The sequence below is a fragment of the Parathielavia appendiculata genome (assembly GCF_033297405.1).
Source record: "Parathielavia appendiculata strain CBS 731.68 unplaced genomic scaffold N657scaffold_8, whole genome shotgun sequence".
Lineage (NCBI taxonomy): Eukaryota > Fungi > Ascomycota > Sordariomycetes > Sordariales > Chaetomiaceae > Parathielavia > Parathielavia appendiculata.
Window position 1 is genome coordinate 890,548 of NW_026944227.1, and position 13,764 is coordinate 904,311.

Sequence of the window (13,764 nt, forward strand, 5' to 3'; positions counted from 1 at the left end):
ACCCAGCCGACTCCCACGAGCGAACCTAGCCCTCGTCTGTCTCCCCTCCGCCTTTCTGGCCCGCTCTCTTTCACTTCCTAGCCTACAACTGCCGTTCCACTGAGCGTACCCTTTCCTTCGACCAAGTCTACCATGAAAACAGCGAAACCACCACCGGTGCCTGATGGCGCGGGAAGTTCCAGTCGCAGGCAGCCGGTGCGCCAGACGCGTGCCAACCCGCCGCGCACATCCTCCCTCATTCGCGCCAATCCGTTGGCGAGCGCCCCTGCTCCGGAGCAGCCCATCAACATCCTTCCTGGGGTCACGCACTTTGCCGACGCTATCACAGCCCTTCCCAAAGAACTGGTCCGTCACTTTACGCTCCTCAAGGAGGTTGACGCCAAGATTTTCGCTCCTGAAGCCGCCCTGTTCCAGCTCCTCCACAGCGCTCTCGACATTCCCGTGCCAGACGTTGCGCGACCGCCAAACGATGGTTCGAGCTACGCTGCCTCGGTATCGGCGCCTATGAGCATCACCGGTTCTGCCAACCCCGCTGCACCGGCCTCTGATGGCACAGCCACCAGTGTGTTCGATCCCGCCAACATCCCCCGCCGTACTATTTTCCGCGACACCGCACTGAAGATACAAGAGATGCTAGTATCGTTGGAAGAGAAGAACCACGTCATTGCGACCGCCAATGACGCCCTACAGAAGCAGTTGTCGCGCATCGACGAAATCTGGCCGCACCTCGAAGCCGAGTTCAGCGACGAAGCCAAATGGGGAAGCACTACACACTGGGCATACGTCGAAAACAGGCAGGCAAAGTCCAATGATAAGCAGGCAGAGAGATCACGCCGTGAAGGTGCTGCTACTCTATCCGCCGCTGCTCAGGCGCTGGCCGAGGAGGCAGCCGCCCGTAGCAGTGACCGGAAACAGGCCTTGGCTGCCAAGAAGAACTCCAAGAACCAGGTCGCCGACGCTGATGGCGACAAGAATCAAGAAACTGGGAAGAGAACGCAAGCGGGGAAGTCAAGAAAGCCTCTTCCTGACTCTGGCCCTGTTGGCCTCGGTATCACGTCCGCTCCTGCAGCGAGTGCTTCCGCGAACAAGCGGCGCAAGGTCGAGGCGAAACCGAATGGATCCACACCTACAGAGCGCGCGATGGGTTCGGTTTTCGGCAGTAACGCCTCGAAGCAAAGGACCACGAGTCCAAGGGAGACACCAGCTCCTGAGAGTGGAACGAAGAAGCGCAAGGCACTTCCTACATCGAGCAACCAGGCAAAGAAGAGGCAAGTTGTCTACGTTTATTTCAAGCTCTATTGGAGTCGAATGGCTGACCAATTCTCTCAGCCGGACCAATGCCGCCATGTCCCCGTCTGTCACATCTTCGCCCGTCATCGGAACGCTTCCCGATCCCGCCAAAGGTGGGAGGGGGTCGCCTGCCCCATCCGCTGCTGCCCCTCGATCGGCCTCGTCTCGCGCCCGCCAGAACTCTACCCAGTCGAATGCCGAGAATGCTCGACAGCGACCGGCCTCAGCGGTCGCGAACAAGCCTAACGGGCACCCGCAAGGCACGCCTGATCCAGGTCAGCCAAGCAATGGCCAGAAGGCAAACCCAGACGTCAAAGCTCAGAAGGAGACGACGGTCCCAATCGTAAACAAACCAAGTCCATTGAAGCCAGAGACCGACGAGCATCCTCCAGCGGCGGAGCCAGCACAGAACGGCAGCAAGAAGGAGAATCCCACAATAGCATACGAAGACTTAGTTCCGTTAAAGAAGGAATCATCATCCCTCGCCATTCAACCCACGCCAGCAAGCTCGGTCAGGACCAAGAGTGGCCGCGCCAGCAAACCCTCTACTCCGGCCATCGCAACGTTTGCCGAGGCTGCCTCGACAACCGCATCCACAGTCCCCTCGCGGTCGAGGTCTTCCCGGAACAACACGGATAGCGCCGCAGGTGCCTCAAGCACAACCACCACAACCAGCATCTCTACCACCTCCTCCACCACCGCCACGGCGAAGAGAAGCCACAAAAGGGGCGCCTCTGTCTCAGCCACGGCCACCCAGGCAGCTCAACAAGCTGCGGCGGCGGCGGCGGCAGCGGCAGCAGCAGAGAAGGACAAGGAGAAGGACAAAGAAAAGGAAAAGGACCCAGTCGCCAGCGGTGACATCAGCATCCGAGGTAATGCCAGTGGTGCAGGAGGCGGGAGCAGGAAAGACAAGGACAGGACCGCCGCGGTCGACTCCCACTCCCAGTCCCAGTCCAACACACAAGGTCATGGCCACAGTCATGGTCACGCTGTGGCTAAGGCTAGCGGGGCAGGAGCAGCAGCAGCAAAGGAAGAAGAAGTGGATGACGATGAAGAAGATGACGAGGACCAAGACGTCGGCGACGAGTTGTATTGCTACTGCAACCAGGTCAGCTACGGCGAGATGGTGGCTTGTGATGGCGAGGGGTGTCCGCGGGAGTGGTTCCATCTGGAGTGTGTTGGGTTGAAGGTTGCGCCTAAGGGGAATGGTAAGTCTTTTTTTCCTTGTCTTTGTACCCTCAGTAATACCGTCTTGTGGTGGAGAGGACTAGATGTCTGTTTACGCTCTTGCTGTCTCTTTTCCGTCACACCTGCCGTTTGGTAAGGGCAGGGTTAAATTGGCTTGAGGCAGAAGCAGAAGGGGTTGGGGGTTGGAGTCACAGCATCTTGCACTCTCTGCTCGAGCGGCTTTCCGCCAACTACCGTTTCCTTTGTTTCCTCTCATCTATAATATTGGTTGCGGTATCAGTGAGCGATTGCTAACATGACTTTTCCCTCTGTTAGCGAAATGGTACTGCGAAGACTGCAAAAAGAGGTTGAAGATTGGCGAGCGGAGGTAGGCTAGAGGTCAGGTGAAGAGCGCGTTCTCTGCGTCCACGTTGACTCTCATGCATCTCCCCTCTCGGCTCTCCTCTTCATCAACTGTCCCGTTATCCTTTCCTGATTTTCCACCTTTATACCCCTTGGGAGTTGTCCCAGCTATCGTCTTTCCTCAACTGTTGGCATATGTCGCAGGAAATTCGGACCGGTTGGGTGGGTGCGTATCCTTAGAGCAGAGCAGCAAGCCGCGTTTGCGTTGCCTTCAAACGCTTGCTTGTTTTTTAAAAGGTTCACGGTCCTCGCTCCCTGGTTTCATTGCTATTGCGCGTCACGAAAACAGATCCGCAGATTTGTAGGAGGGAATGTTGTAGGATGATTCTTTGTCTTGTTCGATTGGATTGGCTTTCATGTAAATGGTCGTCTCTGGAGTACGGAAGGTCGGATTATGGGGGAAGGGAAGGGGATTTGGTTCCCTGGGCTCCTGGCTGTTGGTGGGTTAGTGAAAGGGTGGATATAATCTCTATTTTGCTCGATTTCATGGCAGTCCGAAGTGCTCACGATTCCTACTTGGCCTGAGGAATGGCGTGCTTATTATGCGAGGTTGTTGGCAATCCGACATGGGCGGAAGGAGACTAATTTTTGACCTGTCAAGCCTCCGTTAGTTACTCGTTTCTGGCCCTGGATTAAATGCGAGCGAGAGCTGGTTGCTTGTGCACTTTCACCCTGCAGTCATGCAGCGAGTTGCGGCAGGATGGTCCATCAAGTCATTTTCTATGCGCCGGTGGTCATCAATGGCATTGAGATGTCGAAGGCAGTTTTACCTTGGTTTCTTGGCCTTCCAGATGTAAGGTACTGTACATTTACACCTAAGACACCATAGGACTGTACTCCGCACTCTCGAGCTCGTCTATGGTACAGTACCTTAGGACAGCAGCTCCGTCTGGGCTTGATGTTCAAGGGGCATGCAGACCATCAGTGGTCGGGTTGGCGGTGATTGGGACAATTTGACTGCTTAATTGTGCCTTGTTCCCAAGACGCTCTGTTGGTACGATCAGCGAGGCGGACCCCGTCCGTCTGCTGAAGTGAAACGCAGAGATGTCATGTGAGCTGCATGGTACAACGTTGTCCTTTCAGGCGCGGCCGCCGACTGGTTGGTGGAGGTATCCGTACTCAGCACCTGAAGCTGGTCATTTGGTGTCTGGGCATTTACTAGAAGTTCCTCTTCATTGTGTACGTCCGTACTAGTACACAACTAACGTTGGTGTACGTGTACGTTGCCTTGACTATTCGAGCTAAGTTCCAAGATTTCAAGCCACGATCGAGTAAGGTGATGATGGGCTCTGGCCGGCTGGAGTTGGCCTAGGAAGGTTGTCGGTTCGCAAGCCTCTGATGAGAAAGCTGGTCCAGATTCGCTGACCAGATCTGTGGATCATTTGCAATCCCAAAAAAGGACCAAAAGATCAAGAACAAGGAACCAGAGTCAACCAGGGGCAAGGGTCACTTAGCGCCTCACGGCTGCGAGCGGCTCCCCGGACTTGCATGGCCCCTGATGCATGTTGGCTTCGTCCCGCTCGGCGCCAATGCCCAGGTGATTGCCCACCACGTGAACATGATTTGCAAGAAGAGACTGGTCTCGGCTCATCAGAGACATGTCCACTTGTTGAAGGCCAGGAGGTCCCAAGCCAGCCTGGAAGGACAGCAACGACAGCCAAGCTCCTTGTTAGCAGGAGAGGAGCTCTACATAGGTCTCGACCTGGTTCCATACCTTATTCCGATCTTCGAGTCAGGCGATGGACGTACTGCACAGAAGAGAAAAGGAAACGGTGATGAACAGAGAAGGGATCGAACAGAGGTTCAGTGATTATTAACTAAGATAATAGACCACAAACCGATCGCGGCTCAAAGGCGCGCTGCAAGCGACGTCAACGCCAGCTTGAGAAGCGTCACTCCATAAAACAACCAAATCGGAAGATTTACCTAATTCCAATAACATGTCCTGGCAAACGCGGTGTGAGCAGCACGTATGGTGTCAATGAAATGAAGAAGTCTTGCACATTCCAGTGTAACCTTGCGATTATTCGAATCGCGAAATGTCGGCGTCCTCTGGAAATTTCGACTCGGTCACGTTGGTGAAATAGTGCTTCGGTGGTTGAAGCCATTACGTACTTCAAACCTCCAAGTCTGGGCTCGCCTGCCGTGCTATGTCATGGAAATTCGGCGTTGTATTTGGGAAGGTGGCAAGGGGACGTCAGAATCTTTCAACGCCAGACCGGACCAATTGAAACGTGATTCTGATGAACCCGTCAACTCCTCGCCATTCTACGTTTTCCTGCTTTGTTAGGCTGTTTGTCACTCAGTCCAAGTGAGGAATACGATACCCGACCTCAGGATTGCATCGCTCAAAGTACGTAGACAGAGGTGATGGCAAACACGAGCTGTGAAGAAGCGAAGGATTTTAAGCTCCAATATCCTCGCAGAGTTTGACATCCACAAACATCGACGGCCCGACAAGCTCCATCCATTTGCTGGGGGTACCGCGTAATTACAGTCTGGAACTTCCCACTTCTGCAGCAGGCTTCTCATTGAGCGAACGGTACTTGTACAATGCATCAGCACCGCCCGGAGTCGACCAGTTTGCACATTTTGAAGTTCGACGGTCAGGCCATAATCCAACCCTCAGGTGACTCAGGCGGTGCTAGATAATCACATTGTTCCAGCTCGGAGTGGTGCATTTGGACCTTCCCGTCTTTGAACTCCGCCCCGTTGCTCGAGTCTCAGCCGGCATCGGGTCTGACGTACAATACCTTAGGTATTTATTCCGCCACCCCAACTTTACGTTTGACAACTCCTCCACATGTTATTTTGCATCCAGCATTGTGCGACGACACCATCCCGACGTGACATTCGAACGGCTGATTGTTTTCCGCGGGACCTTTGTGGTCTCGACAAACATCGAAATCAACTCATATTCTCGGCGAAGCGCGGAGAGACACCGTCGCAGCGCCGAAACCGTGAGGACTCTAAGAACTGGAAGACTTGCACTGCGCATCACCACGCAGCGTATCGCTGGCTTCGACTCGGCCCAGTAATTGAGAATCGGTGCTCCTGAGACACAGATTCAAGATTGCGGATCCGAATTACCAGCACCTTGCAGCCTTCCCCGCATCGCTGCGTCGCGAACCTTCTTGTTACCTAACACGCTGGTTCCTTGACTAATAGAAAGGCCCCGGCCTCCTTCCGCCATCTTCCCGCCTCGTTGTGAGACCAGACCATTTGCCTGCGTCTGCCAGCCAGCGCACCTGCCGAGTGGCTCTGCATCAAACACGGCTCCATCGTCGTCCGTGTGTTCCTTTCTAACTTCCGACCAACCTGTCGCCATCTCCCTGCGACATCGCGCACCTGACCGCGCTTGCAAACTCCCCGGGTCACGCCAAGGCCCCTGTCGCATCCACTGCCAGCTACCCCGGTACTCTTCACAATGGCGGTCTCCAAGCCAAGAACCGAAGCAGACCCTTCACAATCTCTTCGGTCTCCCGACTACAAAGCTATGCTGCTCGACGAGCATTCCCGGCCTTCCAGCCCGGACCGGGTCTCTCGCTCCTCCTTTTCGTCCATCCGCGAACACGACAACACGCTTCCCCAGACGTTCTCCCGCTCCAAGGTCTCGTCCTACTTTGGCGCCGACAGTGAGGAGGCCATCGTCGACGACTCGACCAGCAGCCCACCCGCAACACCCAACCGTCCGGCCAGGGCCTTCAATATGATCCAGACCCAGTTCCAGCCTCCCGTCACCCACCCCAACAGCAGACTCCTCGGCTATTGGACACCGGCAGACAGCTTCAAGGGCTGGAAGGGTATCCAGGTCAAGGGCAAACTCGCGAGCAAGAGCTTCGGTGATCTCCAGGTGCTGCATCAGGTGTTCAGCACCCCGTCACATCGGCCCACGAAGCGCGGGCAAAACCGACCGGGCGATTCTCCCATCGAGAGACTTCCCACAGAGATATTGAGTAAGCAGTCCCCTCTCACAGCCTGTGTGATGCCACAGCTAACACCCGGACCCAGCGTCCATAATCAACCTCCTTGCTCTTGATGTGCCTCCCAATGGCCTCACCCGACGCAATATCGATCTGATGTCGTTGCTGCTGACGTCGAGGACGTTGCATGTTGCGACCCTCACCACCCTGTACAGCAGGATCACGATTCCCCACTCGCGGATCTTTCAAAAATTTCTCGCCCACATCGCCGCCCACCCGAACTTGGGCACCATCGTACGACGACTCGACTTTTGCCACTTCAACCCCTCACAACTCTTCCTGACGGCCGCCGAGCGCTCCAAGGCACGCAACCTGACGTCGGAGACGCTCCTCCAGTGCTTGGAGCTCACGCCCAACCTCCAGGAGTTCCTAGGTCAAGAGTACATCGACGAGGACTTGGATGCCGCCGTGTTGCGAAAACTATTTCTGGGACTACCCCAGCTCAAGGCAGTCGACTTCTGCGGGTGCACCTCGAGCTCCTTCAAGGAGGCCTTTTCGTCGATCCTGTCGCCCAACTGGCCCAAGGAGTTGACGATCCAGCGGCTCTCGCTGCACAAGTGCCTGACGCTGCCATCGTCCGTTTTTGAAACCATCCTTTCCCGGCTGCCGAGGCTCACGCACCTCGACGTCGCGGGCACCCGCCTCACCGACAATGCACTGGCCTCGATCCCGCCGACCGCCAGGATCACACACCTCAACCTGGCGAAGTGCACGCTGCTGTCGGCAAGGGGCGTGATCGATTTCCTGGCGAACCATCCAGCAGCCAAGGGGCTGCAGTTCCTGAGCCTGGCAACGGACGCCCGAAGCCACCAGGCTTTCGATGCAGACAACATCACTGAGCTCCTCCCGATCCTTCCCAAGACGCTCAAGTCGCTCAACCTAAAGGGCAGCAAGATGGTGTCGTCACACATCGACCTGCTCCGCCCGCTAACCAAACACCTCGAGGAACTCGCCCTCGGCCGCTCGCTCACGCTGCAGGACGTCAACCGGCTGTTAGTCCCTGACGAGGACGCCGACGTGGCGATGCAAGTCGATTGGGTGCCGCACACCCTGCGGTACATTGACCTGTCGGATTTCTGGGGCGCCGAGATGGACCTGGTCTACCTATTCGGCAGCAGCTGCGCGGTGCTGAGGCCGTTCTCGGAACCGCTTGAGGTGGTGGAGCTTGCCGAGGACGTGTGCCGCCGCGTGGCCAAGTCTACGACGGCGCTGCAGCGCATCGGGTGGGCGCTGTCCGAGTGTGGCAGCCGCGGGTGGGTAGTCAGGCAGAAGCCCAAGGGGGCCAACAGAGATGATGGTGCCCGAGCGTGGAAGATGGGCGCCGAGAGCTGGGGAATGAGAAAGATTCCTGTTGCACAGGCTGAGGTCGGAGGGATGTATGGGAGCTTCATGTTCTCGAGGAAGTTGTGATCATCTGGGTTGCGGATCCATGGTTTCGGTCTTGGTGTCACTGGCGTTTTCTTGATGCGCTGTTCGTATTCGTTTCGGGCCATTTTCGATACCATGGTAGCGAAGCGGGCGGCGTCTGGTTGCTTCTTCTTGTTGGGCGACTCGACTCGATCAAGGCTGGATTCATAGGGGTCGGAGTTGGAGCGGTTGGCTTTTATTCCCTTCCGGTCTCAATCATCTTCGGCGCGGTTTAACATTTGCATGGAGGTTTAAGGTGCTGAAAACAGGGCTTATTATGATTATGGGATGGCAGACCATTCAGAAAAAGTGGTGTGAAATAAGGAGGGCAAAAAGAGGCTGTTTGTCTTCGGCATGGCAGGCGAGCGAGGACTGAGAAAGTTGAGCTGTTTGATTATTGTACTGCTGCTTTGAAGAGAAAATAAGAGCCCGCTCAGAATGTTGTATTAGATTTCTGAGGTTACTCCCATTCAAGCAATGTGGTAAACACATGACACCTTCGTGAATTGCGAGGTGAGGAGGGCTTAAATTGGAGGCTCGCGTGACACTTATATCGCGCATTGCAGATCGGGACAGAGATAAGAGGTGAGGGTTTAGCTGTCCGGATTACGGAATCACCCCCACGTCGACTGCTAAATCCCCAGTGAAGCAGGGCCTGCCCGGAGGGTGCTCCCGCTGCCTATCTGGGGTCCCCGCAGCGGCATGCATGAGGGCGCGGGGTGATGATTCAGGAATCCAGGGTCTCGCGTATCAGTTGACCTGACAAAAGCCATGATCTATCTCCCTGATGACTCTTCCGCAGAGGATTATTCAGTGCGTGAGATCCAGATTATATGAGAAAACCACCCAGCTTCAAAAATATGTGTCGGTGGTTTGAATCGGCAGATTGACAGAGCAAGGGTAGGACGTTCTTAAAGCTGATGTATTGTACATAACTTTGGGAGATAATCAGCACATCCGTAGTTGGATGGACATTGATGTCCTGTATCAGGTGCGCTGAAAAGTATGGAGGCTCGTGCCCTACAGCCTGAGTTTCAAGAAGTCACCCCTGATCACAGAAACCATCGAAGTTCCCGAGCCAAAAACATTTGTACATTCTACCTTTCTTCCCTGATCCAGAGTTGTACCACATAAAGATAGGAATTGGGTAGTTGACTAGAAGGCAACGTACACCGAGTGACTTGAGTCCCTGCTTAGTAAAACAAACTCGACTCGGGGATAGATTTCTGGGGTGGATGGGAGGTCATTCTATTGAGTAGTCGTTGCAGATTTGTATGCCTCCTCATCAGTTGGTGAGATCGGCGTGAGGGTGCTTTGATACAGAGGGCTATATAGAAACGATATGGTAACGTACTTCTTGAGTATCTCATTTAGCGATTCTGGGGCAATGTTTCTGACGCGGTTTCCCAAGTATCCGGTCGGCTTCTGGGTGATCCCTGTTTCCGGAACGGTCCGTCCTTAATTCGAAGAGAAAGGCCGCAAAAAATGAGACTCAGCTCGAAGGAAGAAACTTAGGATGAAAGACGTCTAGAGCGAGAGTTCAGTGATAACTAGAAGGAAGAAACATTTTCCTTTGAGAAATGCGTTTGAACCCCCATTTCCTCTAGATTTCTTACCTTATGTTGTTACTCTGGTTCTAGAACTTTTATTTCTTTGCACACCACCAGATGTTCTGCGACGATCTGGTACTCCAAGTCGGCTATACCATGAATCCTAATCCTGATTTTCAGTTCTTCCTGCCGGGATCACACTCTCCCCTCCCCTCATAAATCTTCATCCTCGGCACCGATCAACCACAAACATGGCATCCTGGGCGGACTTGCCCCTCGAGTTGAAGCTCATCATCTGGGGAGAGAGTCGCCGAGGATCGCTTCCTGGTGCTCAAGACACAGGTTCTTGACCCGATCTCAGAGGCGCAGGCTCGGCGGGAGGGAGTAGTGAGAATATGGTGATGAGGAACACCGAATGCTGAACGAGGCTATGACTAGCATAGGTAGATGTAGGCGGGCATCGAGTCCAGAACACGAGCAGTACCCGACAGGGCAGCAAACCATGTAAATTGCTTTGTTGTACTCACCAAAGAAAGAGACTTAACCAAAGGAAAGCCTCCATGAGTCGCATACGGGAAAATATCAATTTTTTTGGCTCATTTTCAGAGGACCCAGATGGCTTGTTCGGAAGTGAAGGATCCTTGTTTATGAAATGGTCGTTGGAATCTGCCGAAGCTTTGCCGCCGCGCGGCTCATCAGGGCATAGTACGGATCCATACACTGGCAGTGAGCCCAGACCTCCAAACGCCACCCAGAACAGGTTGGTTGGTTGGTGAACACCTCCAACATCAACCATTCATCAAGACTCGCACAACTCGTACCAGCGCCGCGGTCATCGCCCCGCCTAACTGCTGCGATGGCTCCGGCACGGGACACGCCGTTCCGCTCGGCGGACATGAGCATGGTGCAACTGTACATTTCCAACGAAATCGGCCGCGAAGTCGTCAATGCCCTCGGCGAGCTTGGCCTAGTCCAGTTCCGAGATGTGCGCAACTCCGCTTCTTGCACCCCTCCCCTTTGCTTGCATGTCTGCTGACGCGGCTGCCGTCTTACCAGCTCAACGGCGACCTTAGCGCATTCCAAAGAGCATTCACCCAGGATATCCGCCGCCTCGACAATGTCGAGCGTCAGCTCCGTATGTCGTCGTACAGCATTCCCCGCAAAACCGCTGACTGCTGACTCCGGATCCTGGCAGGCTACTTCCACGCCCAGATGGAGAAGGCCGGCATCCCTCTCCGCAAGCTCGACCTGGACGTCGACACGCTCGCCCCGCCAACAACAACCGAGATCGACGAGCTCGCCGAGCGCAGTCAGAGCCTGGAGCAGCGCGTGTCCTCCCTGAACGAGAGCTACGAGACGCTGAAGAAGCGCGAGGTCGAGCTGACCGAGTGGCGCTGGGTGCTGCGGGAGGCCGGTGGCTTTTTTGACCGCGCCCACGGCAACGTCGACGAGATCCGCGCCTCGACCGACAACGACGACGCCCCGCTGCTGCAGGACGTCGAACACCACATTTCGGCCCCGGAAGTTGAGCGGTCCTTCTCCGGCATGAACATTGGCTTTGTTGCCGGTGTGATTGCCCGAGACCGTGTTGCGGCCTTTGAGCGCATCTTGTGGCGGACGCTACGCGGCAACCTGTATATGAACCAGGCCGAGATCCCTGAGCCGCTCGTCGACCCCGCCAACAACGAGCCCGTCCAGAAGAATGTCTTTGTTATATTCGCCCACGGCAAGGAAATTTTGGCCAAGATTCGGAAGATCTCCGAGTCCATGGGTGCCGATGTATACAATGTTGACGAGAACAGCGAGTTGCGGAGAGACCAGGTGCACGAGGTCAACGCCCGGCTCAACGATGTCCAGAGCGTCCTCGGCAACACGCAGCAGACGCTCGAGGCAGAGCTCACCCAGATCTCGCGCTCGCTTTCGGCCTGGATGGTCCTTATCAGCAAGGAGAAGGCCGTCTTCAACACGCTCAACCTGTTCTCCTACGACCGCGCCCGCCGCACTCTCATTGCCGAGGCCTGGATTCCCAAACATGATCTCCCGCTCATCCGGTCGACGCTGCAGGATGTCACCAACCGAGCTGGTCTTTCGGTGCCGTCGATCATCAACGAGATCCGAACCAACAAGACACCGCCGACGTACCTCAAGACGAATAAGTTCACCGAGGCGTTCCAGACCATTGTCAACGCCTACGGCACCGCTACGTACCAGGAAGTCAACCCCGCCATTCCCGTATTCGTCACGTTCCCCTTCCTGTTCGCCGTCATGTTCGGCGATCTCGGCCATGCCCTCATCATGCTCTCTGCCGCCCTGGCCATGATTTACTGGGAGAAGCCGCTGAAGAAGGTCACCTTCGAGCTCTTCGCCATGGTGTACTACGGCCGGTACATCGCCCTGGTCATGGCCGTCTTCTCCATCTTCACAGGTCTTATCTACAACGACATCTTCTCCATGTCCATGACACTGTTCAAGAGCTCGTGGGAGTGGGAGGTGCCACCCGACTACCGCCCGGGCCAGACGCTCACCGCGAGGATCCGAGACGCCAACTACCGCTACCCGTTCGGCCTGGACTGGCGGTGGCACGGCACTGAGAACGACCTACTCTTTACCAACAGCTACAAGATGAAGATGAGCATCATCCTCGGCTGGGCCCACATGACGTACTCGCTCTGCTTCTCGTACATCAACGCGCGCCACTTCAAGCGGCCCGTCGACATCTGGGGCAACTTTGTCCCCGGCATGATTTTCTTCCAGTCCATCTTTGGCTATCTCGTCATCTGCATCATCTACAAGTGGACCGTTGATTGGTTCGGCACCGGCCGGCAACCCCCGGGGCTGCTCAACATGCTCATCTACATGTTCCTTCAGCCGGGCTTCATCGACGAGCAGCTGTATCCGGGCCAGAAGCAGGTCCAGATCCTGCTGCTACTCCTCGCCGTCATTCAGGTGCCAGTGCTCTTGTTCCTCAAGCCGTTCTGGCTGCGCTGGGAGCACAACCGCGCCCGCGCCAAAGGCTACCGCGGGATAGGGGAGCGTTCGGCGACTAGTGCCCTGGACGATGACGAGGATGAGCACCAGGGGAATGGGCGGCAAAGTGGAGAGGGCGTTTCCATGATCGCGCAGGGTTTGGACGACGATGATCATGATGAGGGTGAAGGGCATGGCCATGGTGGGCATGGGGGGGAATTTGAGTTTGGTGAGGTCATGATTCATCAGGTCATTCATACCATTGGTGCGTATTTTCCTCCTTCTTTTTCGATATATAAATGCCCAGCGTGCACTTGGCTAACGGGGAACTGTGTGTAGAATTCTGCCTCAACTGTGTCTCGCACACGGCATCGTACCTCCGTCTCTGGGCGCTCTCGCTCGCTCACCAGCAGCTCTCGGCCGTCCTCTGGTCCATGACCATGGGGCCCGCCCTGAAGATGACGGGTATCGGCGGCGCCATCTTTATGGTCGTCACCTTTGCCGCGTTTTTCTTCTTGAGTTGTGTTATCCTGATTGTCATGGAGGGTGTCTCGGCTATGGTGAGTTCTCCCTTTTCAGCCTAGCTTGCTACCTTATGACTAATCATGAACAGCTTCACTCGTTGCGTCTGGCGTGGGTCGAGTCATTTTCCAAGTTTGCCGAGTTTGGCGGGTGGCCGTTTGCGCCGTTTTCGTTTAAGCAGCTGTTGGAAGAGTCGGAGGAATTGAAGGAGTACTTGGGGTGAATTGGATGTAGAACATGTTTGGTTGAGTGGTGGTTGAGCTGTAGTATTAGTTTGCATGTGAATTACACTAGATCAATGGCGGATTTATAATGTGCTTTCCTCCCTGCCATCGGCTACGGCCCTTCCCAACGAGAGGAGAGTAACTACAGTACACGCGTGGTGTGGGAAGGTGCTCCGTCGTGTTTCTGCCATCGCTTGCGCAGAACAGAACAGCGGGAGATACTGCTGCTGG

At 55.4% G+C, this 13,764-nt stretch overlaps 3 protein-coding genes across 3 annotated transcripts; all 3 read left to right on the forward strand.

Moving 5' to 3' along the window:
* Window positions 1-132: 132 nt before the first annotated feature.
* N657DRAFT_656905 (uncharacterized protein) lies at window positions 133-2,849 on the forward strand (the record flags this gene model as incomplete). The annotated part of the gene is made up of 3 exons (XM_062794751.1): window positions 133-1,268; window positions 1,330-2,498; window positions 2,794-2,849. 3 exons carry the CDS (start codon window positions 133-135, stop codon window positions 2,847-2,849), a joined length of 2,361 nt encoding a protein of 786 aa, XP_062646609.1.
* A 3,458-nt stretch (window positions 2,850-6,307) lies between these two features.
* On the forward strand, window positions 6,308-8,273 carry N657DRAFT_681802 (uncharacterized protein; the record flags this gene model as incomplete). Its single annotated transcript, XM_062796428.1, has 2 exons — window positions 6,308-6,836; window positions 6,892-8,273. 2 exons carry the CDS (start codon window positions 6,308-6,310, stop codon window positions 8,271-8,273), a joined length of 1,911 nt encoding a protein of 636 aa, XP_062646610.1.
* A 2,287-nt stretch (window positions 8,274-10,560) lies between these two features.
* Window positions 10,561-13,637, forward strand: N657DRAFT_620967 (V0/A0 complex, 116-kDa subunit of ATPase). The gene is made up of 5 exons (XM_062790607.1): window positions 10,561-10,805; window positions 10,877-10,955; window positions 11,016-13,052; window positions 13,127-13,347; window positions 13,401-13,637. Exons 1-5 carry the CDS (start codon window positions 10,677-10,679, stop codon window positions 13,530-13,532), a joined length of 2,598 nt encoding a protein of 865 aa, XP_062646611.1. The 5' UTR covers window positions 10,561-10,676; the 3' UTR covers window positions 13,533-13,637.
* The last annotated feature ends 127 nt before the right edge of the window (window positions 13,638-13,764 follow it).